Genomic DNA, 25,811 nt, shown 5'->3' on the forward strand with positions numbered 1-25,811 from the left:
CATTCCATTCAGTGGTTCTCTAAAAGAAGTCATTTGTATGCATTTACCATAGGGTCCTATGTTAAACTAAGTCCCATGCTGGCAGCAATCTTGGATGATGGATCGGCTACAAAGTAACAACACTTGGTCAGCACCTCATAAGGAACATTCATGCTATTTTTGGTTTCATTCCATTCAGTGATTCTCTAAAAGAAGTCATTTGTATGCATTTACCATAGGGTCCTATGTTAAACTAAGTCCCATGCTAGCGGCAATCTTGGATGATGGATCGGCTACAAAGTAACAACACTTGGTCAGCACCTCATAAGGAAAATTCATGCTATGTTTAATTTCATTCCATTCAGTGGTTCTCTAGAAGAAGTCGTTTGTATGCATTTCCTATAAGGTCCTATGTTAAACTAAGTCCCCCGCCGGCAACCAACTAGGATGATGGATCGGCTACAAAGTAACAACACTTGGTCAGCACCTCATAAGGAACATTCATGCTATGTTTGGTTTCATTCCATTAAGTGGTTCTCTTAAAGAAGTCATTTGTATGCATTTCCCATAAGGTCCTATGTTAAACTAAGTCCCCCGCTAGCGACCATTTTGGATGATGGATCGGCTACAAAGTAACAACACTTGGTCAGCACCTCATAAGGAACATTCATGCTATGTTTGGTTTCATTCAATTTAGTGGTTCTCTAGAAGAAGTTCAAAATGTAAAAAGTTAACGACGACAACGATATGCCACAGACGCCAAGTGATGAGAAAATAAACAGCTGCGCCATGAGCACATGATACGCCCGACATCTTGTATGGAAGTTTTATGCAATAATCATAAATAGTTTCTGAGAAAGTTTTAAACAATAACCATATATTGTTTTTGAGACACGGTGGGACATGTGAAACCCCCCCCCAACCCTGTTTTTTTTTAAAACTAAATATCACTAAACTAAAATTTTGAATCAAAACCAAAAAGTATACAGATCTTTAGATTAATATAACAAAGAAGTGTGTAAAGTTTTAAGCAATAATCATAAATTATTTTTGAGATACGGCGTGACATGTAAAAAAACCTCCCCTGTTTAACAAAATACTCAATAACTCAAAAATGAAATTTTGAATCATCACCAAAAAGTATACAGATCTTCAGATTAATATAAAAAAGACATGTGTAAAGTTTTAAGCAATAATAATAAATCATAGTTGAGATATGGTGCGACATGTAAAAAAGCCCTCCCCCTTTTTACAAAATACTCAATAACTCAAAAATGAAATTTTGAATCATCACCAAAAAGTATACAGATCTTCAAATTAATATAACAAAGACATGTGTAAAGTTTTAAGCAATAATCATAAATCGTTTTTGAGATATGGTGCGACATGTAAAAAAAACCCTCCCCCTTTTTTACAAAATACTTAATAACTCAAAAATAAAATTTTGAATCATCACCAAAAAGTATACAAATATTAAGATTAATATAACTAAGAAGTGTTAAAAGTTTTAAGCCATAATCAAGAATTGTTTTTTGAGATACGGTGCGACATGTGAAAAAAAACACCCCCCTGTTTTAGTTACAAAGTGCTGTAACTCAAAAAGTTTTAATCTTATTTTCACCAAAAAGTATACAGATCATTTGACCATCATAAGAAACAATTATGTAAAGTTTCATGAAATTTGGATAAGTCGTTCTCAAGTTACCGTGCAACATGTTTGCGCCGGACAGACAGACGGACGGATGGCGGACATTTGTATACCATAATACGTTCTGTCAAAATTTACGTCCCGTCAAAATTTTGACAGGCATATAAAAAGGGCCAAGTGAGCTAAAAATCAAGGACTTTAACTCTTGAAATGACTGAAAAACAAATGACTGTCTATCAAAGAATACAAAGTGATGGCAACAGGCTATTTGGCTAAAATAGACAGTATAGGAGACAGACTATGTCTAAAAAGAATAATTAAATCTCTATTAAGCATAGGGTATTTTATTATAATTTGTTTGTAATTCATTTTTGGTTATCACAGCAGGTCATGAATTTCTTTAAAACGCCATGGATCTTTATGTCATCTTATGCCTTTGGCTACCTTCAAAAATAAAGTAAGTAGTTTCAGTGAAGTTATGTAAAGCTCCATAACAAAAATAATAAAATTTGTATCTTTTCACTTAAAAACTAAGGCTAAGATATTTGATACCATTTGTCAGATTTAAGAATCATGTGCATAACTTTAAGTTTGAATTATCTAAGATTTTACACCACTTTAAAATATTAACACTGTAATTTTTTCTTTTCCTGTTGGTTATCAAGCTATATGTGAATTCTGGGATTTCCCTTAGATGCATTTATTTTTTGAGGATCAATGAGTACAAATTAAGTCAATCTTATAATCTATTAGTATTAGAAGATGTGGATTTTGTGGTTCATTCCAGCAAAACTTTCAGTTATTGTCAAGATGAGAAGGTTTATCCTTTGTATGTTGTCACATACATATCCACTCTGTACCCTCTTTTCTCAACCAATTAAAACTATAATTATAAAATTAAAGCATAACAATATAAGGTCACCGCTGTTAAAATAAGAACAAGTTATGTATGTGCTTACTTGTGTTTCTTCCTCACAAATGTTACCATTAGGTACTGTTTGTTTACGTTTGTAGGTTCTCCTGTGTTTACTGTCTATTTCTGTCAGGTACCAGGTACCAGGGAACAAATGGTCTGTAGACTGAACTGGTGTGTAGGGAGCTGTTAGTAATAAATCACTAAATTATTACAAATATACAATCATTAACCAAAGCTCTTTTCAGAAACTTTTCCAGGAATCATGATTTTTGATACTTAGAAATTTGAAGCAGATTGTTTCCCTTGTTTTGCAGTAGAACTGCTTCACTGCAATACAAAGTTACAACAGAATATCATCCAATATTTTTCACTATTTTTTCATTACTAGTAATATTGCTAATGACTGCATGCCTGCACAGAAAAAAATTTAACAAGGGGATAATGTTCATTTAGTGGCATAATATCTTAACCATTGAACAATATTTTAATCTTTTTAGAGGAGCTGGAAATGAGCATTGAGGTATAGAAATAAACCATGGGGAAGGAATATTACTACAGGCAATGGGTCCTATCATATTTGTGTGAATTCCTAAAATCCATTATAAAAATAGATACATTGTTTTTTTTTTTGCTTTTTAATGAGGTGTTAGTTTGAATATGCTTTGGAATCTTAAGCTTCTCTTGTTAACAATGAATTTGACCAAAATGGTCTTTATTATACAAATGGAAGGACTGCCTCCATAACTTAAAGTGTTTGTGGTTAATTTTTCTAGATTACTGAAGAGTGTTATAGTACAACTACATCAGAGAAAAAAAAAGAGCAGTAAAATTTATTTAAATTACAGAAAACTGAAGGACGTTGTTCTGATGTAACATTTGTCAACATGTTGAAGAAAGCTTTTTATTTTTACCCGCTGTCATAAAAATCTGAAAACAACTGTGCTAATGTGTGTGCATGTGATTTTTACTAGAGGCTCTAAAGAGCCTGTGTCGCTCACCTTGGTCTATGTGAATAATAAACAAAGGAAGCAGATTGAAAATTGACTACAAAGGTCAATAACTCCTACAGGGGTCAATTGACCATTTCGGTCATGTTGACTTATTTGTAGATCTTACTTTACTGAACATTATTGCTGTTTACAGTTTACCTTTAACTATAATAATATTCAATATAATAACCAAAATCAGCAAAATTTCCTTAAAATTACCAATTCAGGGGCAGCAACCCAAAAACAGGTTGTCTAATTCATCTGAAAATTTCAGGGCAGATAGATCTTCACCTGATAAACAATTTAACACCCTGTCAGATTTGCTCTAAATGCTTTGGTTTTTGAGTTATAAGCCAAAAACTGCATTTTACCCCTATGTTGTGTTTTTAGACATGGTAGCCATCTTGGTTGGTTTGCCGGGTCACCGGACACAATTTTTAAACTAGATACCCCAATGATGATTGTGGCCAAGTAACAAATAATTTGGCCCAGCAGTAACAGAGGAGAAGATTTTTCTAAAAGATAACTAAGATTTACGAAAAATGGTTAAAAATTGACTATAAAGGGCAATAACTCCTAAAGTGGTCAACTGACCATTTTGGTCATGCTGACTTATTTGTAGATCTTACTTTGCTGAACATTATTGCTGTTTACAGTTTATCTCTATCTAAAATAATATTCAAGATAATAACCAAAAACAACATAATTTCCTTTAAATTACCAATTCAGGGGCAGCAACCTAACAACGGAATGTCAGATTCATCTGAAAATTTCAGGGCAGATAGATCTTAACCTGATTAACAATATTACCCTGTCAGATTTGCTCTAAATGCTTTGGTTTTTGAGTTATAAGCCAAAACTGCATTTTACCCCTATGTTCTATTTAAAGCCATGGCAGCCATCTTGGTTAGTTGGCGGGGTCACCGGACACAATTTTTAAACTAGATACCCCAATGATGGTTGTGGCCAAGTTTGGTTAAATTTGGCCAAGTAGTTTCAGAGGTGAAGATTTTTGTAAAAGTTAACGCCGGACGCCGGACGACGCCAGACGCCGGACGACGCCAGACGCAGGCCCGGGACGCCAAGTAATGAGAAAAGCTCACTTGGCCCTGTGGGCCAGGTGAGCTAAAAATGGGTTACTAATGAATAACATACATATTGGGGTAGGAGAGGTCCTGATTCGGAAATCCCAGACTTAAAAACATGAAATCACGAGGTCACGATTTAAAAAAAACCCAACCCACCAAAGACCATCCAGACATTTAAAAAAAAGAATTTCTGAAATACCGAGCTTAAAACACCCGATCCTTGAGTCCTGATAAAGGTCCTTCCCCCATCATACATTTATTTAATGAAAAGGTCACCATTTGGTCAACTCTCCAAAAATAATTTCAGTGACACTATCTGTTGATATGCTCAATGTATTATATTAATTAATAGTACATGTAAATAAAACAACTTTTTGTGAAGTGTTTACTTTCTGAAACTGGGGGAAACCATCTTTCGTATATCTACTGATAACTAGATAGGTCAATATAGGTGTGTTTATCCACCTTCATAAAAGGTTACAAGCTAGGCTGTAACTATATTTTGTTGAAGGCTTTAGGAAAAATTAAATATGATAAAAGTCAATGACTAATATGTAAAATAAATCTATTTAAATGTTTACTTCAAAAGTGTATATATGCCTGAAGTGTTATCAAGCACTTGATCCTAATATCCTTTCAAATATAGGTGGAACATCTCAAAGAACATTTTATGCCAAAAAAAGAAACTTTATGGATTTTTCTTGACTTATTGATGATAAAAACAAAAAGATGAATTCAGGAAAATATGGTGTTACTTTTAACAGTTTATCTCTCCATGTCTAATATAGACTTTTTGTGCTGATGCAGCATAAAGCAATCACCAATCAATCATAGTTTATCTTAAGGGCATACAATTCAGTTACAGGGGGAGGTAATGACGTTGCTAACGTAAAATGTTATTTTCGCGACGTCAAATGGCGACTTATCGGGAAAAGATGCATTTTTCGACTGATTTTTATCATTCAAACTGATTTAATTTGAAAATGAGTTCATGGACCCCTATTTTTTAAAACAGTAATTAGTTTCATTTTCACTGGGGTAAAGCTGATGACCGTAACTGCATTCACGGTCATCCCAAGATGACGGACGAAAAATTAGGTCAGTTTCTGTATTGTCTGTTAAAGTGTTTCTATATCATTTTCTTTACAAATCATACATTGAAACGATGTAAATTTATAAAAGAATCACTTGGAAATCACTAATTACTTCCGAGAAATGTGCATGAAACGGGAAATTCGATTTGAAAAAATCTTTAAGATGACCGTAAATCATTATCAAAATATTTTCAAGATGACCGTAACATAAAACAAGGATGACCGTGATTGGTAAAAAGATGACTGTAACTTGTAAAGGATGACCGTAATTTGTAAAGACTGACTGTAATTTATGTAGGACGACCGTAACTTTTATAGAATGACCATCAATTCTAAGAAATATCCGTATTGTATTCAAAGCTTTTTTGTTGAGTTTGTCGATCTCAATTCGGACTCGGTTAACGGATATAAATATGTTTCATACATTTCTTTTTTTAAACTATAATATAATTGGCCATATTTTGGATTTATGACAATGATAGTTAATTTGCATATTTCTCGTTAACAATGAAATATTTATTGAAAACGACGTTAAAATTTTAACACAAATTGACAGCGATACGACGAAAATTTGAAGAAATATGAATTTGTCCCTAGTACACGGATGCCTCATCTACACTATCATTTTCTATGTTTTGTGGACTGTGAAAATGGGATAAAACTGTTATTTGGCATTATAATTAAAAAGATCATACCATAGGTAAATTGTGTACTAAGTTTCAATTTTATTTAACTCTAAGCTGGACAAACGGACAAACAAACAGACCAACGGACGAACATCTGCACAGACAAGAAAAACTTAATGCCAATAAATGGAGCATTAAAAACATTAATAATACATACGAATATTTGGTAATCGAGTCCATGTGTATGGTTTCAGAGGAAGCATATCAAAATCTTAATTTGTCTTGATATATGCAGGCGGAGACACTTTTGAAATAGAACAAAAGAATGGAAGCTCTTTGTTTTTTGAGAAAGCGATAAATGTTTACTGTAATGTTTGATATAGTAACAAAATTTTAAAAAGTTAATAGAAACAAATAAAAAGACAATTTTCTTCTCAATTACGAAGTGTTTTATTTTAAAAACACCATTTGCATAAGTTTTCAATGTATCTATTACATAGTAATGCAAAACAATAAAATATCAAGTCGACGACATGTGTATCTATAAATTGGATGTAGAAAATGCATAATCTGATTTATTTTTATTTTTTTACCACGGACGGAGAACATATCAATATTTTAGTTCAAAAATGTTCATGTCTGCCCTTCCATTTTGTGAATCATGAAAAAATTCCCCAAAATAGGTAACGATTGTATCGGAAAGAGAAAGTCGAGTGCACCTTTTTATGTTAGGGCATGTTTGGTGTATATTTTGTCTTACAAAGCAAGAGTATTTGATATAGCATCTCACTTCATATTCTATCATTTTTATATATCAAAGCTACAGGTTGATTTTATAACGTCAAAAAATCACAGTACGAAAAGATGAAATATATCGGTCAAGTGAAATACCTATCTAATGAATCACAAAAACAGAGTAGGTGTGTTCGAATAGCTATTTTTTTCTAAACGTACTTGACGTCAGTCTTTTAATTTGGATGATGAAAATGGATATCTTCGAAAAAATATGACTTTCTTGTGTGTGATAACTAGGGTTTATAATCTTCAACAACTGAAAATGTTTAGTCGACCCTTCCACAGCACGAAATATTTAATTAGAATTTTTTTAAATGCTTAAGAATTTTTCAAAATTCCACCTGACATCCGAACAGACAATATTTTTAAGTTGAATCAATGCAGACAAGATCATTAACTGATGCTCATTAGCTAGTAGATACATTTGTCTTTTAAGATATAACTGATATATAACGATCGATCGCAATGGTACTATCATATGTATAAATTTATCAGTTTTCAAGAGTAAAATTGGCAGAGCGTCATCCCTACAATGGCTTCCATTTCTACGATTGTGAGCATGAACTGGCGTAATGGGGAGACAATTTTGAAGAAGTAGAATCCTGACTCACGGTATGAATAACATTTCTGTGTATATACAAATTGACAACGTTCCGCCTTGTGATACGCTATTCGTACTTGTAGTTGTAAGACTATTTTAAGGATCTACTTTGCTGGAGCTTACCTTCACTAGTTTAGTCGTATAATGTTTTCTAAATATTTCTGTTATTTTATTTGCACGACAAAATGGAAGACTATATAATATCAATGGGTTTACATGCATTGAAATTTTAAAAAATATGTATTTATTATATGTCATAAAAAGGAATCCCAGAAATAAAAAAAATCTTCTGTCGAGCAGTTGGAGGCTGTGCACCGCATTTTTTTTCATTATACTTGTGAGGTGTCAATTTATCGCGCTTTTGTAGCATGTCATTTTGTAAAGTCATTTTAAAACTTAAACCCTCTACTGTAAAAAAGATACATATTATGGTAATCTTTGCATTTGAAGCACGACTTATTTTCTTCTACCTATAGGATAATACTCTCATATTAATATGTTTATACCAACACGATTAATCATTTGATACAAAAAGGTTGTTATATAAATACGGATGTTTCTTAGAATTGAGGGTCATCCTTTAAAAGTTATGGTCATCATTTACAAATTACGGTAATCTTAAAAGTAATTACGGTCACCCTTGTTATGAAACGCTGATTCTGTTACGGTCATCTCGATTGTGATTTACAGTCATCTGAGCGATTTTTTCAAATCGAATTTCCCGTTGCATGCACATTTCTCGGAAGTAATTAGTGATTTCCGAGTGATTCTTTTATAAATTTACATCGTTTCAATGTATGATATGTAATGAAAATGATATAGAAACACTTAAACAGATAATACAGAAACTGACCTAATTTTTCGTCCGACATCTTGGGATGACCGTGAATGCAGTTCCGGTAATCAGCTTTACCCCAGTGATTTTGCAAGGAGAGTATGTGAGCCAAATTTTATAAAACTGTTAATAGCGAAAAAAAAAAATTTTTGATAAACATACAGCAAAAATTGACGTTTTTTCCTCTATTCATGAACATTAGGTAAATATGAATAATTCCTGAATAAAAATTGCATAATTTGTAATGATACTTATAAAATACAGAAATTACCGATTATTTAACAAAAAACAATTTGTGTTTATCTTTTAAAACAAAAAAGTTATGCCTTTCTTTCGAAAAAGAAAATATGGACACAAATCTGAGTTTTGAGCAAATATACCAAATTTCGACCTCATTTTATTCAAAAAGTAGCAGATGAAGGTACATTTTTTATTATATATTTGATTTAATCAGGTCAAAAATAGCCTATATGCAAATTTTCAGTAATTTGTAAATACAGGTTCAAAACTGTATCGTATGCCCTTAAACAAAGATTGTGTTACACTCAATTTCATTGAGAGTGTAGCTTAATAAGCGGGAATATCTTTGGTAAGCTTGCTTGCTAGCTGAACCGTGAAGTCATTATTAGGTAAGGTATACTACCCTCCTTTCGAAGTAACCTAGTCCTACAGACAGATAGATTGGTTATCAGTCGGACTAGTCTACTCTAAGGAGGGTAGTTTACATAACCTAATAATGACTTAACGGTTCAGCTAGCAAGCAAGCTAACCAAAGATATTACTTTTAGCTATACACTCAATGAAATTGGCTGTAAGGGTTCTAAGGATCCTTTGTCTTGTCTGTCTACTGGTGAATCCAGTATATCAGTGTAAAGTTGATATTTTGATTTCATATAAATTTTTATTAAGGTTATAAATGTTGTTGCATTAGGATTTCATTTCATTATTTTGAACTATTTTGTTTATAACCAAAGTCTGTATCTAATAATTTGCTTCCATAAAAACTTAGTTAATGTATATTTAATACAGATAAATGAAGAAATTGAAAATACTCTGGATTCTGTCTTCTACTATTAAAAAGCTTCCGTCCCAGAGTAATACAAATTCCATGAAGGTTTGACTAAGTTTTAGATGTCTGAAAAACTTAATAATTTTGCTTCAGACATTACTTCTTAAAGTTATATGTCTAAATAAAATAACCAGACTGTATCTAAATGCCAACTGCAAAGAAAGACTAAGTCTTTCTATCAGTAAATTATGGATATTAAAAATGTGTAAGTGTTCTGTGGAACCCAGTGTCTAACCTATTTTTGTTGGTAGTTGCAGGCTCATCAAAAATGAGGAAAAAATTTGATAAAAATATTCCTTTTAATACTATCTTTTGATTGTAAGAAGCTTCTGTCCAAGTTTGGTAAAAATTCAGGAATCTAACAAATGATTTAAAATGTTTAACTGCTCTGTTTGTAATACAAACTGGAAGAAAAATTAAGTCCATTAATAAGTAAAACGTTGAAAACCAGGAACAACATTTGTACAAAGTTTCCTGCTAGATACTAGCTTTTGATCACAAACAAGCTTCTGTCCATGTTTGGTACAAATCCAGGCTAGTCTAAGAAAGTTATTAAATTTTAAACTCTTTTAACCACAGAGTGAATTTCCTGGCAGAAAAGTCAATTTATAAGTAAACTATGGAATTTTTTTTTTTTTTTTTTTACAAAATTTACTTCTGCACATTGTCTTATGATCATAAAAAAGCCTCTGTCCAAGTCTGGTAGAAACCCAGGTAACTTTAAGAAAGTAATTAATTTTTTAAAACTTTAACCATAGGGTAAATATTTGTGGACGCCACTGCTGACAATAAATGTAGGCTCAACAAAAATCAAACTATTGCTCCCTATGCTGCCCTTTGATGATCATTAAAAGATTTCTGTCTAAATTTCATAATATTCCATAAATGTTTGACAAATTTATTGACGTCTGAAAAAACTTTAACTTTTAGAGCAAAGAATGAAGCGGTCATCTACTTTTTAGTTTTCAAGGCTTTTTAACATAATTCACAATCTTTTTTACCCAACCTACACATTTCCGGTCATAAAAGTGACAGGATGATTGACTACTACATGTATCAAAACAACCCCTACTTCAATACTTTTTAATTTTAATCAAGGCTAATTAGTTGTTGGACAGCTGAAATCTGTAAAACAGGTAAACTATTTTCAGTACCTGTCATCGGGATTGTATAAATTGATCGGTCTATTCAAAGTTATTTTATTACATTTCAGCAGTAGCTAATTGATTTATTCTCAAAGATTAAAAATATTGTAAATACGTTTATAAACATGATTCTATGAAAAATTTAAAAAGGTTTTGAATGAAAAAGCGTTAGAACTACATTGTACAAACTAGAACATGTGTGCGCATGTGCTCAGGTGGGAAATTTAATTATGCATCCTACATTTCTTCAAAAATGCTTAAATTATCATTGATATCTGTATCTAACATTCTATTAAGTATTTTGTCCAAGAAATAAGGTGGAAAGAGCTTCTCCACTCAGTCGTGCTTTGTAAACATACACAGATTTTATCCATTTTTGGTCCATGTTTTACCATTGTCAAGTCAACATCCGGTATAAGGAAAATGTGATTTTAAAAAGGAAAGTAAAGTTTATGACAACCTCATTTTGCACAAATAAAGAGTCTAAGGCAGATATGAGCACGCTGATGTGCACACTTCGAATGATGCACTACCAATTAACAGTTAACTCCAGAACATCAAATTCATATCAAAGTAAAGTTTAATGTCCTTTTTTTATATATTTAATGTCAATCCTTGGGATGTCCATCTGATTACCATAATTGCCTTTTGTGACTTCGTCTTAAGGGCTTAAAATCGGGATCAGATATAAAATGTCCGGCTGGCTCAAATATGTTTTGGAAGCCCTACTACAGACTAAACCTAAATAATAATGCACTGACAGAAATTTATATCACTATGTCTCACTCTCAAGACAACAGACTTGACAATCAGGTACAAATTATAAATGATGAAAATTTAAAACAAATATTTTATGCTTTAATACCTGAATTATGAGTTTCTTCTCGCAATTTCATCATCTGTGAAAAGGTTTCTGGTGAACATTTTGTCCTTTTTTCCAGATAGGATTTTACATGAGAAACATTGTCTTTTAATTGTTGTAATGCAGATATCATTTTGTCCTCCTTTGTAAAATGAAGAGAAAACATGGCTGATGCTAGACCAGATCCATATGAAAATAAAACAATCCTCTTTCCTTGTAATTCTTCCAGTGTATGACTGCAAAAAATAAACAATTAAGACATTGATCAATTTATTTTGTGTATCTTGTGAAGTACAAAAGGGAAATAACTCCAAAAACTATCAGATCCACATGAAAAATTTGTAAAAACACAACTACATCTTATGATTATTGACTTATTCTATTATTCTATTTGTTTCATTTATTTCTAATGTAGACTACCGCAGACTTTTGTCAAAGGAGTTTGTTAACTAACTCATAATTTTGAGGAACAAAAATCTGAATCTTTTCAAAAGCACAATGTTGTGAAGTCTAATTTAAATGTGTTTCAGTTTAAAATAAAATGTGATGTCTTTGAGACATCATAAATGAAGGTTACTTTCATTATAAATGTATTTTTTCTCCTCAGAATTCTGCAAATTTTATGATTGTTTTCTGAAAAATTAACATTATTGCAATCCTTTCCCTGTGAATATTCTTATACATGATACCAGATTCTTCATTTTCAACCAAAATATAAAAAGGGCAAAGGTAGTGCCACATATGAAATCAGGAAAAAGGATTCAAAAGGTTCACAAATTTCAAGAAAAACAAGAATGTGTCCATAGTACACTTTTGCTCCACTGTCACTATAATTTTTTATGTTAAGTGGACATTGAAATTGGAGTATAAACTCTAATTTTGCATTAAAATTAGAAAGATCATATCATAGGGAACATGTATACTAAGTTTCAAGTTGATTGGACTTCAACTTCATCAAAAATTACCTTGACCAAAAACTTTAACCTGAATCGGGACAGACAGACCGACAGATGGACGAACAGATAAACGAACAGACGGATGCACAGACCAGAAAACATAATGCCCCTATCCTATCGTAGGTGGGGCATAATAAAGAAAATGGAATTTAATCATGTTTAAGGCTAATAATCTTTTCTTTTCCCCATTAATAGATAATGTTACATTTATAATTCAATATACAAATAAAAACTATCAAATGAAAAGAAAAAATTTATAAAAAAAGAAATTCAACAATTGATGAAATGTTTTAATTGTCAGATTTGAATTGTCAGTTGATGAGGAAAATATGTTGATTGATGATATAAATCATGCATGCAGTAAGCCACCAACAGATTAATCATTTAAAGATGGAAGTTAGCAGAGAGTGTAAGTTAACAATCCTGGAAACACTTAAAATCAGATTTAAAGTCTACATGGAACTACTATATTCTGAATTATGACAACACATGTACTCTATGGAATAAGTCATAGGACTTTAATAATTTGGTACACCTTTCCCTGATTGAGACCTACTGAATAAGACTTATTCCTGGTTTTGTACTAACATGAGCAAGACAACAGGTGCCACATGTGAAGCAGGATTAGCTTTCCTCTCCAGAGCACCTTAGAAAGAAGTATTATTTAGGTGGAGTTTGTTTTGATCAGTCTGTAGTTATATGTTGTGTTTTGTGTACCGTACTGTTGTTTGTCTGTCATTTTCTTTTTTAGCCATGGTGTTTGTCACTTTATTTTTCGACTTTGATGAGTTTGAATGTCTCTTTAGTAGATCTTTTGACTCTCTTTTTAAATATCATAAGAGATTATTTTCTCTATAATATATCTATCAAAATACTGAATTTTTCTAAAATATATATTGCCAAATCAGAATGTGAATGAAACAATTTTTTAAAGAAAAAGATCTGTTGGTTAACCCTTTCCTCCATTGAATTTTTTTTTTGGCATACTTGATTCGCATAGGATTTTTCAATATAATGCTGTAAATGTGCTTTAAAGTATTAATGCATTGCAAAAAACAAATATTTCATCAAATAAATTAAAGTCGGATATTCCTATAATATTCCTTTTCATATTGGATACAAATTTTATTAAGTCTATTGCAGACACTTTGTAGTCAAAGCGTTTTAACTGAGGTACTACACAAGCGTCAAAAGGCGTCATTATGGAGTAAAGGGGGTGGCGTCAATAGGCGTCACTATGGAGGAAAGGGAGGAATATACTAAAACATGCATACAAATACATATAAAAACTCAATACCTTAAAATATAGGACACCAGTCCTCCATACACTGAGGATGTGTACATGTTTCCTACTTGGTTTGCCAGCAATAAGGATGGTTTTGTTTTCTTCTCAAACAAGTCTTGACTAGATGACATAAAATCTTTCTCCAAGTCTTTATTAAATATAGAGTTTTCAGGGGTTACATCTCTGTGAAAAGAAATAATAATTTTCATGAAATTTATATCTTTTGATTTTTTTTTATACACACATGACTTTTTGTATTGTGTCTTTTTTCATGTGAAGGATATTTCACTTTCATTAATACAAACTAATGATTCCACTGATTGCATGTCAAAATGAATGGGCATTCAGGTTTGCAGTAGCTGAATGAATTTAAATATAACGTATCCTGTTTTCACAGTACTCACAATGTGATAATTTTTTGCATTTTAGAACGTGAGATGGAAAATAAACACTACATATATTTAGTATATACATTGTAAGCAGGGACAAGTCATGCAATGAGGATAATCCATCTGTGTAAATACATATTTCATTATAAATATAACCTTCAGCAGAATTTTATTTTTACACTTTTCCTTCTAATAAAACACTTTGTGAAGCTTCTACCATACCGACACAAATGTATATTTTCTGATTTCTAAGAGGAAATAACACATTGCAATGTGCACCCAATAGACATACATTTATGCCAAAACTGTTATCAATAGCATTACAAATGCTGACAAAGGTAAAACATACAAGACACCTGCTAAAAGCTGTACAAGCATTTCAAATTAATAAAGAGGTGTAACCTCATACTCACAATAGAGAAATCCTTACCCTAAAACAAATCTTACTGTACAGTTTGATTTAAATTATAAGCATACCCAATTCTTTAAGTTATAATTTCATATACCAGGACTTACCAATGGGGTTAAGCTCTATTATAATTTCCTTATTTCTTATTTCATGAATTTAAAATTAGTGTATCATGCTTTCACTATATCATTTTGTCCTATCCTGCTAATACAATTGTTAAAATATAAATCCCATTTTTATCCCCTGTAAAAAAAACCAAATGGGTAGCAGAAAAGTTGCAAATTGGAACCACAAATAAAGAGCACTTTTGCAGTCATATAATATTTTTGCAGTCAAAAATAACAATTAATTATGGTGTATAATTGCTTCATTGCACAACTAGCAAATCTAAACAAGCAACCTTTGTGATAATTCATAATTACCTATATTTTTCAAGGCCATAATATCTGTTTGTAAAATCTGGATCAGGGTCATCCCAAAAGTCATTTAACATCAGTCTGGCAAAGGACTTCTGCACAAGTTTACAGTATGGAGAATGAAATATAAAACTATCAATGGAATCCACTAAACTTTTATTGTCTAAAATAGAAAATACATAAACTTTTGTTAATGTTTTGAGACAACCAACAATACAAATCACTGAGACTTTTCAAAGGACACAATATAACATTCAAATAGTAGCATTAGCATGATTAACAATGGCACCTTACTCTAAAGTTTACAAACAACATTTCTAAACTTGATTATATTTTGACATAAAAATATCCTGTATATAAAAATAAGATGTGGTATGAATGCCAATGAGACAACTCTCCACTAGATACCAAATGACATAGAAGTAAGACTATTTTCATTTTCTTTTACATCAAATCATAGAAAAGTAGAAACTGAATTGATGTTTTAAATTAAATAAAATATGTAATAAAGAAGCATTGCAATTAAAACTCAAAATTTCTTTAGTGATTTATTAGTACGTCCAATATCAAAATACACCAAAATTGCACTTGTGCAACTTGCATTACAGCTGTCAGTTGAAAAGTTTTGCAAAAATAAATACACACATTTTTTTAGAATCTCCAATTTCATCTTGTGCAATTGATTACATAGGCTTTAATCAATGGGAGAAGATGTGAGATTTGCAAAACTGGACCTAAAATGATTTAACATGTAACAGTTGTGGAACAAAATTCAAAAGGATTTCAAATCTTTATCAAAGAATAAATAAAACATTAATAATTGCAATAAGAGTAAACATTTATTCTATCTGTGAAAATATTCATATTGAACTTTTTATAATTCTTCAGAAAAATCAACGTGAAATAAATGTCTTAAAATCAAGGGATAATACTCATATCTTGAGGCAGAGTATTTATTTGGATTATTTACTTTTATTGAAAAAGGGACATTATCATCCCTCATTAAAAAAAATTATTCATAAGGTGATATGTATAACCCTAAGGTTCTCTACTGTTACATTGTAATATGATTTAGTGTTAGTGAAATGTACCATATTCATACTTATATACATAGCACTTACCACTAATGCCCATTTTCTTTGCTTTAGACTTATACATATGATAACATTTGTCTAAAGCATTAACATAACATTGTACAGATAACTTCCCGTCCACAACAGGATATTCTGATGAAAGGTCTGGTTTGTAGAAATCATACGCATGCTGCATGTATATACTTCTTACTCCTGAAAAAATATACTGTAGTTAGTAATTAGAACAGATTCAAATTAAAATGCAGATCTATACACATCTTAGGAAATGATAATCCACAAAAAAAATCTGCATTTCGATTACATTGTATCAATCTTAATTATCTCCCCTTCATGATGTCGAGCTTGAATTATGTTGGTGACATCTGCCATTGGTATACTACCTCTATGTAAAGGTTTTTTTAAATCAATAAAAATTTATAGAGAGACAGCTGGTCTAGGTTATTTCATCATACTCAAGATAAGGGAATCAGTGTTCTAGCTAAGGCTAAAGGGACAAGTGTGCAAAGTTTTAAAATGAAGGGTATACTTCAGCACAAGTTTGTGTCAGAATTTGAACAACTTGATTATGTTTGTAGACAAAACATTAAAAGAATGGAATTATTGAATTTAATTTTAGTGGAACAAAAGTATGTAATGTTGTTTCTAATTCTTACTTTATTTATCCCTCTCCTAACCTGTTGATAATATTTATTTACTCTTAATATTTAATTAATTTTCACTTCTGTCCAATTCGTCTGAAAATTTCAGGGCATATATATATTGAATTGAATAACAATTTAACCTTGTCAGATTTGCACTAAATGCTTTGGTTTCAGAGTTATAAGCCAAAGTCTACATTTTACCATTATGTTCTGTTTTTAGCCATGGCGGCCATCTTGGTTGGTTGGCTGGGTCACCGCACACATGTTTTAAACTAGATACCCTAATAATGATTGTGGCTAAGTTTGGTTAAATTTAGCTCAATAGTTTCAGAGGAGAAGATTTTTGTAAAAGATTACAAAAATTTACAAACAAGAGTGCACACGCTGAAATGTCTCGCCTTCTTTACTAATCATTGATATTATGTTGATAGTCCTAAGTATAAAGCTTTATTCAAAACTGTCACATAAACTTAATATTAACCAAGATAACTTAACAAAGACCAATGAACCATGAAAATGAGGTCAAGGTCAGATGAACCATGCCAGGCAGACATGTACAGCTAACAATGCTTCCATACAACAAATATAGTTGACCTATTACTTATAGTTTAAGAAAAATAGACCAAAACACAAAAACTTAACTATGAGCAATGAACCGTGAAAATGAGGTTGAGGTCAAATAAAACCCGCACGACTGACATATAGATCATTTAATATTTCCATACACCAAATATAGTTGACCTATGGCCTATAGTATTAGATTAAAAGACCCAAACTCAAAAACTTAACTTTGACCACTCAACCATGAAAATGAGATCAAGGTCAGATGACACCTACCAGTTGGACATGTACACCTTACAGTCCTTCCTTACACCGAATATACTAGCCCTATTGCTTATAGTATCTGAGATATGGACTTGACCACCAAAACTTAACCTTGTTCACTGAGCCATGAAATGAGGTCGAGGTCAAAGTGAAAACTGTCTAACTCCTTAAGAGGTCATCTGACCATTTTGGTCATTGACTTATTTTGTAGATTTTACTTTGCTGAACATTATTGCTGTTTACAGTTTATCTCTATCTATAATAATATTCAAGATAATAACCAAAAGCGGCAAAATTTTCTTCAAATTACCAATTCAGGGGCAACAACCCAACAACTAGTTGTCCAATTTATCTGAAAATTTTAGAGCAGATGGATCTCGACTTGATAAACAATTTTACCCCCATGTCAGATTTTCTCTAAATGCTATTGTTTATAAACAAACCGAAATATGTGTTACTATATGTGGTTCAGGTTTTTATTTTTTTAGATTTTTTTGTGTCTATCGCAAATTATAAAACAATTGCATTAATACTACAGTTTGTAGTTGAAAAAACATCCTTAACTTCCTTCACAATTTAAAATACTGATACCTCTATGAAACACCAGAGGAGCATTTGGTCCCAAAAGCATAGCTACTGCACCAGCACCACCTGTGCATCTAGCATTTCCTGTGGCATAAACTGCAATATCACCTGCTACAACCATGGCATAACGACCTAAAATAATAATAATCTTAAGCCTCAGAATAATACTACTGTAATTATATAAGTACATGTATATCACAAATATCTAATTTTGACTTCTTTTCCTTATCTTGAAGAAACTTCAATAATCATTGGTTGTAAATATAATATAACAGGTCTTCAAAAAACATTTTTTTTTCTAATATTTCTTTGGTGAGTACGGTACATGTAATTAGAACCTTAAATAATTTTACATTGGAAAGCCTGACAGACAATACATGTAATAATAAATAGTACAGAATATTCTGTGTATTAGGGAGAAATTAAATCAAAGTGATAATGAATTCCAATGTGCTTAATTATGAAAATAGAAGAAGAATAAAGGGCTGTGCTTTAGCGCATGATACACCCGTTGCTCTTTTAACAGGGTTGGCAAAGTATTACCCGCCCGGGAATTCCCGGGTGGGAAAACCCGGGTTTTCCCGGGCTGGGCAATTCTCCCAGAAATTGGTAATAGTGGGCAATACTGGGCAATATGATTTTCTATGCTTATTTTAACACTAAATAGTAAAGACTTGGTACAGTTTCATAATATAACAGCTAAATATATACTTTTTATACAGATAACCATTGACAGTCATTTCTAGAAGATTGAAATGTCAATTTCATTCTCTTCTCTATTAATTCTATATGTAGGCAGAACAGAAGATTTGTACATTTAAAGATACCTTTTTAATTACCAAGCATTGTTTTAATAATCCAAACCTTGAAACATGCATTTTATTGCAGTGTTTAAGTGACTTGTTAATTTTATTTGTCATACATTCATATACATGTATTGCTAAATAAACACCCTAAGGGGTCATGCCAATAAAACTTATAGAATTATAAGGGCTGATTATTGTTACATAAACAAATTTGTGTTCTAATCTAAATAATTATTAATTAGTGACATTATTTAAATGTTATTTTTCTTACATGTAATTGTTAATTCTTAATAGGAGTTATATTTATTTGAAAAAAAAATTGTTTTTGCTTTATATTTGCAGTTTGCCAATCTAGACAAAGGCTAAACAAACAAAATAGGGTGTAAATATCTTATTAAAAGTATTAAATTTGTGTTTATCACTGGGTCCTCTTTAAAATTCAGACAAGTATTTGATATTACCCAGTATTGCCCAGTATTACCCACTAAAACCCGGTAAAACCCGGGTTTTCCCAGTATTTCCCACTGGGCTGGGCAATACTCATAAAACCCGGGTTTTTGCCAACCCTGTCTTTTAACTTGTCTTTTATGCTTTAAATGAATTTATATGATCAACTAGAAATAGTGTGAGCCCTGTCAAATACCCCCCCCCCCAAATAATAAATAAAAATGCACAAAGAAAATGGCACTATTAAGGTCAATAGATATAAACAATTTATCAAAGTTGCATAAAATTTTGTGAAAGTGTTAGTTATTGTCTCAAAATTGGAAAATCACCCCTTTTTTAAGCATAAAAATTCATAACACAGAAATGTAAAATCTGTAATTTATAAAAATTGAAAGGGAGCTTACATCAATAGATATAAACAATTCACTAAAGTTTCATGGAAATTGGTGAAAGTGTTTTTGAGTTATTGACCGAAGTGTGGACGACAGACAGATGGACTGACAGACGGACGGACGGACGGACAGACGGACGGACGGACGGACGGACGGACGACGGTATACAATAATACGCCCCGTCTAAAAAATGACGGGCGTATAAAAAATCAATCCAATTTCCATCTGTTCAATGATATGATAAATGGTGACAATTTTACAGAGCATATCTTATACTTATAAGCAATCAATAAGCATGAATTGAAAACATAATAATAAAACACCATTGAAACTTCTTTTTTGATGATTGGATCTCTGTCTTTACATGCAGTGTACATGGTTGATGATATAATAATCCTAATACTACATGTACTTTACATGTATATTATAAATGTGTAACTCAAAACATCAAATTGCAGCATTTTAATAACATGCTCAGGTATATTTGTCATGTTCATTTTAATAAACAAATACATATTTCTCTAATTCTATGGTAATATATCCCTTTCCAAACCAATTGTATAAAAAAAGTTAATCAACGTGTGGTTGCAAGTGATCTCAGAAGATGATTGGCTGAGTCAAAGGGTCATAACCTTTCTCAGCACCCTGAATTGATCAAATTGTTCTAACAGGTGTTAATGAAACTGACAACTTCATGGAAAGTAAAAGGCAATCGAAGGGGATTTTGGTTTAGAAAAGAAGAAATTTTTTCTTTTAATCATTAGAGTAACAGATTATTACATAGCAACACATGGATTATAGGATTTATCCAATTTTGATAGTTAAATTATAAATTTTAAAGTCCTCGTCGAGGCTCGGACTTTATCATCCTTCCCTATGCCTATATCACCCTCCTTGACGCTCAGTAATTCTCGTATCAAGACTTCAAAATGAGACCAGGCATTATCAGCAACGTAACAATGCGAAAGGAGACGTTATCATGCTTGCTTTCGTCAAGCGTAAAACTGTCTTAGGGAGAGAAAAAAAGACCATTAATAGAAAGATAAACAGATAACCAGGTTTTCTATGTATAGATATTGTAAAATATCAGCTGCTCAACACAATGTGAAACTTATTAGCTCGTTCGCTACGCTCACTCACCAAAAAGGTTCACATTGTGGCTCGCGGTTGATATTTTACGATATCAATGTGTAGAAAACCCAATAATCTATACATCTCGATTGGATAAGTCTGATAATCCTTTTGAATCAATGTGATAACCTACATGTATATTTATATAATTTAAAGTTTTTTTAATTTTGACACAAATGTATCAGGTTTATATAAAGGTTAATACCCCTTATAAATGAACTTCTGCCAAAAAGAGGCCGTTGTAATTAGCAAATACATTTATGTATAGTAATACAACAAACTTATTCATCCATAAAGGGTATTGGCAATACTGCTCTATAAACTGTTTCAGTTAAAAGACATTATTATATAGCATACTGTACCAAAAATTTAAAGCTTATCTTTTTTCCCATTATATCTAATAAATAATTACATTTAAAATTGTATATTGAGTTCGTAATCAGATTTTAATTTGTACAAAATATGTTGTTTAAAAGGCTTATAACTGGTGGTAATACATATACATGTACTAGTCAGCCAGATGGTTTCCTGTAAGTTTTTATTGTGGATTTAGCAAGGGTTTTTCTATAGCAGTTTGTCAAAATTTTTGACCAGTTTGCCCCATTAACAAATATTATCATTTTCAACAGAATTTTGAATGTACTGCAAAAGATGGGAAGAATCACTTATATTAAATTCAGAGCAAATATCTTATGTCAGTTGGCGTTATTTTGCTATATTTACATCTCATATACATGTACATGTAATACATTGTACAAATGTACATGTACATGCTAGGAAATTAAAATTACCCAAGACAATTTTAAAATATTCAAAGTTTAAAAAAAGAGTCTATAGCTACTACTAGTTATCATATATATATTTACCATCCCATGAACTGGATTCTATCCAGTTGATAGCATTAAAAAGAGCTGAAGTTCCTCCAAAACAAGCATTTGTTGTATCTATGCCTTCAATGTCATGATTCCCACTCGTTTCAAACAACTGCATTAATACTGTTTTAACACTTTTAGATTTATCAATAATGGTCTCTGTACCAACCTCCAGACGTCCAATGTCATTGTAGGAAATATTGTTCTTTTCAATTAAGGTCTGAACAACTGTAAGACAGAGTGAGTTGATATCTTCCCTGTCTGAACAGAACCCCATCTTGGACTGTCCAAGTCCAATTGTGTATTTTCCTGTTGATGCACCATCAAAAGTCTCCAGTTCCGACTGGTCCACATATTGGGAAGGGAAATACACTTCTATGGCGACTATTCCTACATCTTTAGGCCAATTGTTCTGATCCATTCTCAAAGTTATATGTTAAAGATTTGACCTCAAATTAACTTTTCATGTACTTAAACATCTTTCAAAACTTTTCTGAAATAGGAATTATTTGTTCAATTAAACAAAATTGAATAAATTTTATGTTTACATAAAAATATGAATTTATGACCATTATAACTTAAAATAAAAACAGCAAAGAATCTTACAATGAAAAATTTAATCAATTCAGAAAAGTCCTTTAACTAAAAATCTGAGATAAAAAATGAGATAATACAGATACACTTTATATATTTCATATTTTTTAGAATGTAACAATAAAGTTAAAGGACAATTTTCCTACTGAAATGTAAACTTAACAACTAAATTACTGTAAATTCAGAAATTTTTGTGTGCATTTATTATTGTGATTTTGTCATTTAATATGGACTAAAATACAATTTTAATTTTTTGCGATATTGAGAAAATCCTGTTTAATTCATATACAAAATTATAAAATGGGAGTTTTAATTATTGCAATTATAACCCTGTCACATTTTTCGCAATAATAAATACATCGCAATAATTTCTGAATTTATAGTATCTGGATGAAAACCTGTTGAGTTGAAACTTTACCAAGTGTGGCTAAAATAATCAAGCCCTACATGTACTTCATGCACATGTGTGTAGTTTTTTTTGCTTGTCTTTTTTTCTTCATATGACAAGTAGGTTCGTAGTTGTTGATAAGTAAATGTATATTGTTTGTTCAGGTGTTATACAGTTCTCTTAAATCCTGTTATTGTATTATTTTGTAAATATCATTAGATAATAATAAACAGGATAAATTATTTCTGTTAACATTGTGTAACTTATCCTTTTTTAAGTTTACTCTTTAAATGTTCACAACAATAACAATATTTTTTCATTTAAATACAAATCTGTTGATTAATCCAGATTTGTACAAATGTATTGTTATCAAACATTGCACATAAACTAAATACACTTAAACAGACATTTACAATGCACATATAAAATGTTAAAATATAAGTACACTCCTGCAGTTAAATCATTTATAAGCATTATGAATTACTGTTAATTAAGAAATTTTGTGTGCATTACTGCAAATTTTTAAAAATGGACAACATATAGTCAAAATTGCAAGATAAAATATTGTGCTTTCAGGAAAAGCTGTGAGGTATATATAAACATGTAGATATATTTATCCAATATTTGATGCATGCTAAAAACCTCGCCGCAATTTCTACCTACTTCATTATGCTTAAATAAAACGGGTGAAAAGTTGTTTATCATCATGAATCAAATAATATGAATTAGAAACAACCCCATTACCCTCCACATATTTAATTTCTAAAATTAATTTTATTATAAATCAGGCTGTTGTTGTTGTTTTTGTTGTTTCATATATCAGATACATGTACATGAGGTAAAATCTTACTAGCCCAAAGTACTTTCACAACTTAGTCAGACATCCCATTTACAAAGTAGCACGTCACAACTAAGCTCACATATTCCCATTTTAATGTGTTTTAGGGTTAATTTTGACAAACTATAGAAACATTTGATGTCATTTCAGTGACCTTGTGCTCATTTTTTAATCAAACAATCAGTTCAAACACATATGAATCTATTGAGGGGTAAAAAAAGATACCAAGACCATTGCAAACAAACATTAATCTATAACCTGTTATCTTTAGTTTTCTGAAAACCCTCCAATGTCGGTCATGGTCTATACAAGGAAATCACTAGATCAGTTGATGTTCAAGGTGAAGCTAATTTGTCATTTCAAATATTCATGCAAGCTGTTTTTTTAATTTTATTTTTAAATAACACCAATTTTACTACAACATTTATAGTAAATATTTGACACTACACTTTTATATCTATATGAAGGACTCCTTTTAAATGCATGTAAAAATGATGTAATTACTAATTACATGGATCTACATTAACATTTCAGTATCCAAATTCCAGTAATAATATCTGAGTAATAAACTTAAAATTAAATGTGACTGCTTTTGTCGACTTCACCTCAATAGTCAAGTCAATTCATGTGATATGTTTTTGATACAATATGATGCCAAATCATTCTTACCGATAAATAACACGCTAAAAGGATCAAATTCTCTTTACCTGTGTTATTTTTGGACTTTTAAAATAAACATCCACGAGGTTAAAATTGAACCCGGAAGTAAACATAATAATATACTATACTGTTTGTATACGGATATGGCAACGAAAACAGTACACCAGTCAAACAGCCCTTTTTACGATGATTGGTTTATGACCGGTCACGTGTATCAAAATTCCAATAAAATAAAATACTTTGTGTATAACAAATCATATAATTTGTGTATAAGGGAGCTACCATTTGATTTTTATGGGGGGGCTAGGATGAAAAATTTTGTCCTGCTTTTTTTTTTAAGTTGTAATCTCTGTCCTGCCTTTTTATTTTTTACTCTATTCGGTCCTGCCTTTTTTTTTAATAGTTTATCCTGACTTTTTTTACACAAATTGTCATCCTGCCTTTTTTTTTACCAAGTTGCTCATCCTGCCTTTTTTTTTTACTCAAAACTCCTGTCCTTCCTATTTTTTTCAAATTTCATCCTAGACCCCCCCCCCCCCATAAAAATCAAATGGTAGCTCCCTAACAAAAGATTTATGTGTTTCATACAATTAATAATTCCAAATAGTACCCCACCCCTTGTAGATCTAGGTATCTAACGTTATAACAATTATTTCTACAAGATTATTTGGGGTAGATTGAGTTAATTGTTTTGACTACGCATAATATATTCGAAATTGGATATAAAGCAAGTCTGCAAAACAATAATTGAGACCATTATTTCTAAAACTATATTAGCTTGGCCGAGTAGATGTCAATGATACAAAATGTAAATTAATTTACTATCAAAATTATCTGGTAGGCCTACATCGCAAAAGTATTTGCCACTGTAAATTCTGCAGTTATACAAAACAGGGACTTTCTATACTAATAGAAAGTCCCTGTACAAAACATTCAATGAGACAAATCTAATTTTTAAAAATTACCGAAATTACAAAAGATTTGTATACATATGTAGTTTATAGTTCGTGTTGCTTATTCTTTAGTTTTCTATGTTGTGTCATGTGTACTATTGTTTGCCTGTTTGTCTTTTTCATTTTTATACGCCCGTCGTCTTTTAGACGGGGCGTATTATGGTATGCCGTTGTCCGTCCGTCCGTCCGTCGTCCACACTATAATCGGATAATAACTCATAAACACTTTCACCAATTTCCATGAAACTTAAGTGAATTGTTTATATCTATTGACGAAAGCTCCCTTTCGGTTTTTTTTAATTTCAGATTTTAAGTTTGGGATTTATGAGGCTTTTTTCATAAAAAAGGGGGATTTTCAACACTTCGGACAATGACCATGAAAATTTGGTGAATTGTTTATATGTATTGATGTAAGCTCCCTTTCAATTTTTATAAATTTCAGATTTTAAGTTTTTAATTTATGGGGCTTTATTCATAAAAAAG

General features: G+C 31.3%; 1 protein-coding gene across 3 annotated transcripts; it reads right to left on the minus strand.

The window, feature by feature from the left end:
• Positions 1–1,955: 1,955 nt before the first annotated feature.
• LOC134725096 (hydroxymethylglutaryl-CoA synthase 1-like) lies at positions 1,956–24,491 on the minus strand. 3 transcript variants are annotated; one of them, XM_063588651.1, is made up of 9 exons: positions 24,423–24,491; positions 21,890–22,388; positions 18,254–18,379; positions 16,224–16,388; positions 15,109–15,265; positions 13,901–14,071; positions 11,651–11,883; positions 2,587–2,726; positions 1,956–2,071 (listed from the first exon to the last, which is right to left on the minus strand). In XM_063588651.1, exons 2-9 carry the CDS (start codon positions 22,314–22,316, stop codon positions 2,051–2,053), a joined length of 1,440 nt encoding a protein of 479 aa, XP_063444721.1. In that variant the 5' UTR covers positions 22,317–22,388; positions 24,423–24,491; the 3' UTR covers positions 1,956–2,050. The 3 variants fall into 3 exon arrangements, with proteins under 3 accessions (XP_063444721.1, XP_063444711.1, XP_063444700.1); XM_063588641.1 differs by having other exon boundaries at positions 24,385–24,474; XM_063588630.1 differs by lacking the exon at positions 24,423–24,491 and adding an exon at positions 23,974–23,995.
• Positions 24,492–25,811: the final 1,320 nt, after the last annotated feature.

Source organism: Mytilus trossulus, chromosome 1, assembly GCF_036588685.1.
Source record: "Mytilus trossulus isolate FHL-02 chromosome 1, PNRI_Mtr1.1.1.hap1, whole genome shotgun sequence".
In the NCBI taxonomy this organism is placed as follows: domain Eukaryota; kingdom Metazoa; phylum Mollusca; class Bivalvia; order Mytilida; family Mytilidae; genus Mytilus; species Mytilus trossulus.

Excerpts from the sequence above, each read along its gene's own strand:
- LOC134725096 (XM_063588651.1), bottom strand. The coding sequence starts at position 22,316 with ATGGATCAGAACAATTGGCCTAAAGATGTAGGAATAGTCGCCATAGAA. Across the intron at positions 15,266-16,223 it reads AAAGAAAATGGGCATTAGTG|ACAATAAAAGTTTAGTGGAT; the intron begins GTAAGTGCTATG and ends TTTCTATTTTAG. Across the intron at positions 2,072-2,586 it reads TTTGTGAGGAAGAAACACAA|GTAGCCAAAGGCATAAGATG; the intron begins GTAAGCACATAC and ends TTATTTTTGAAG.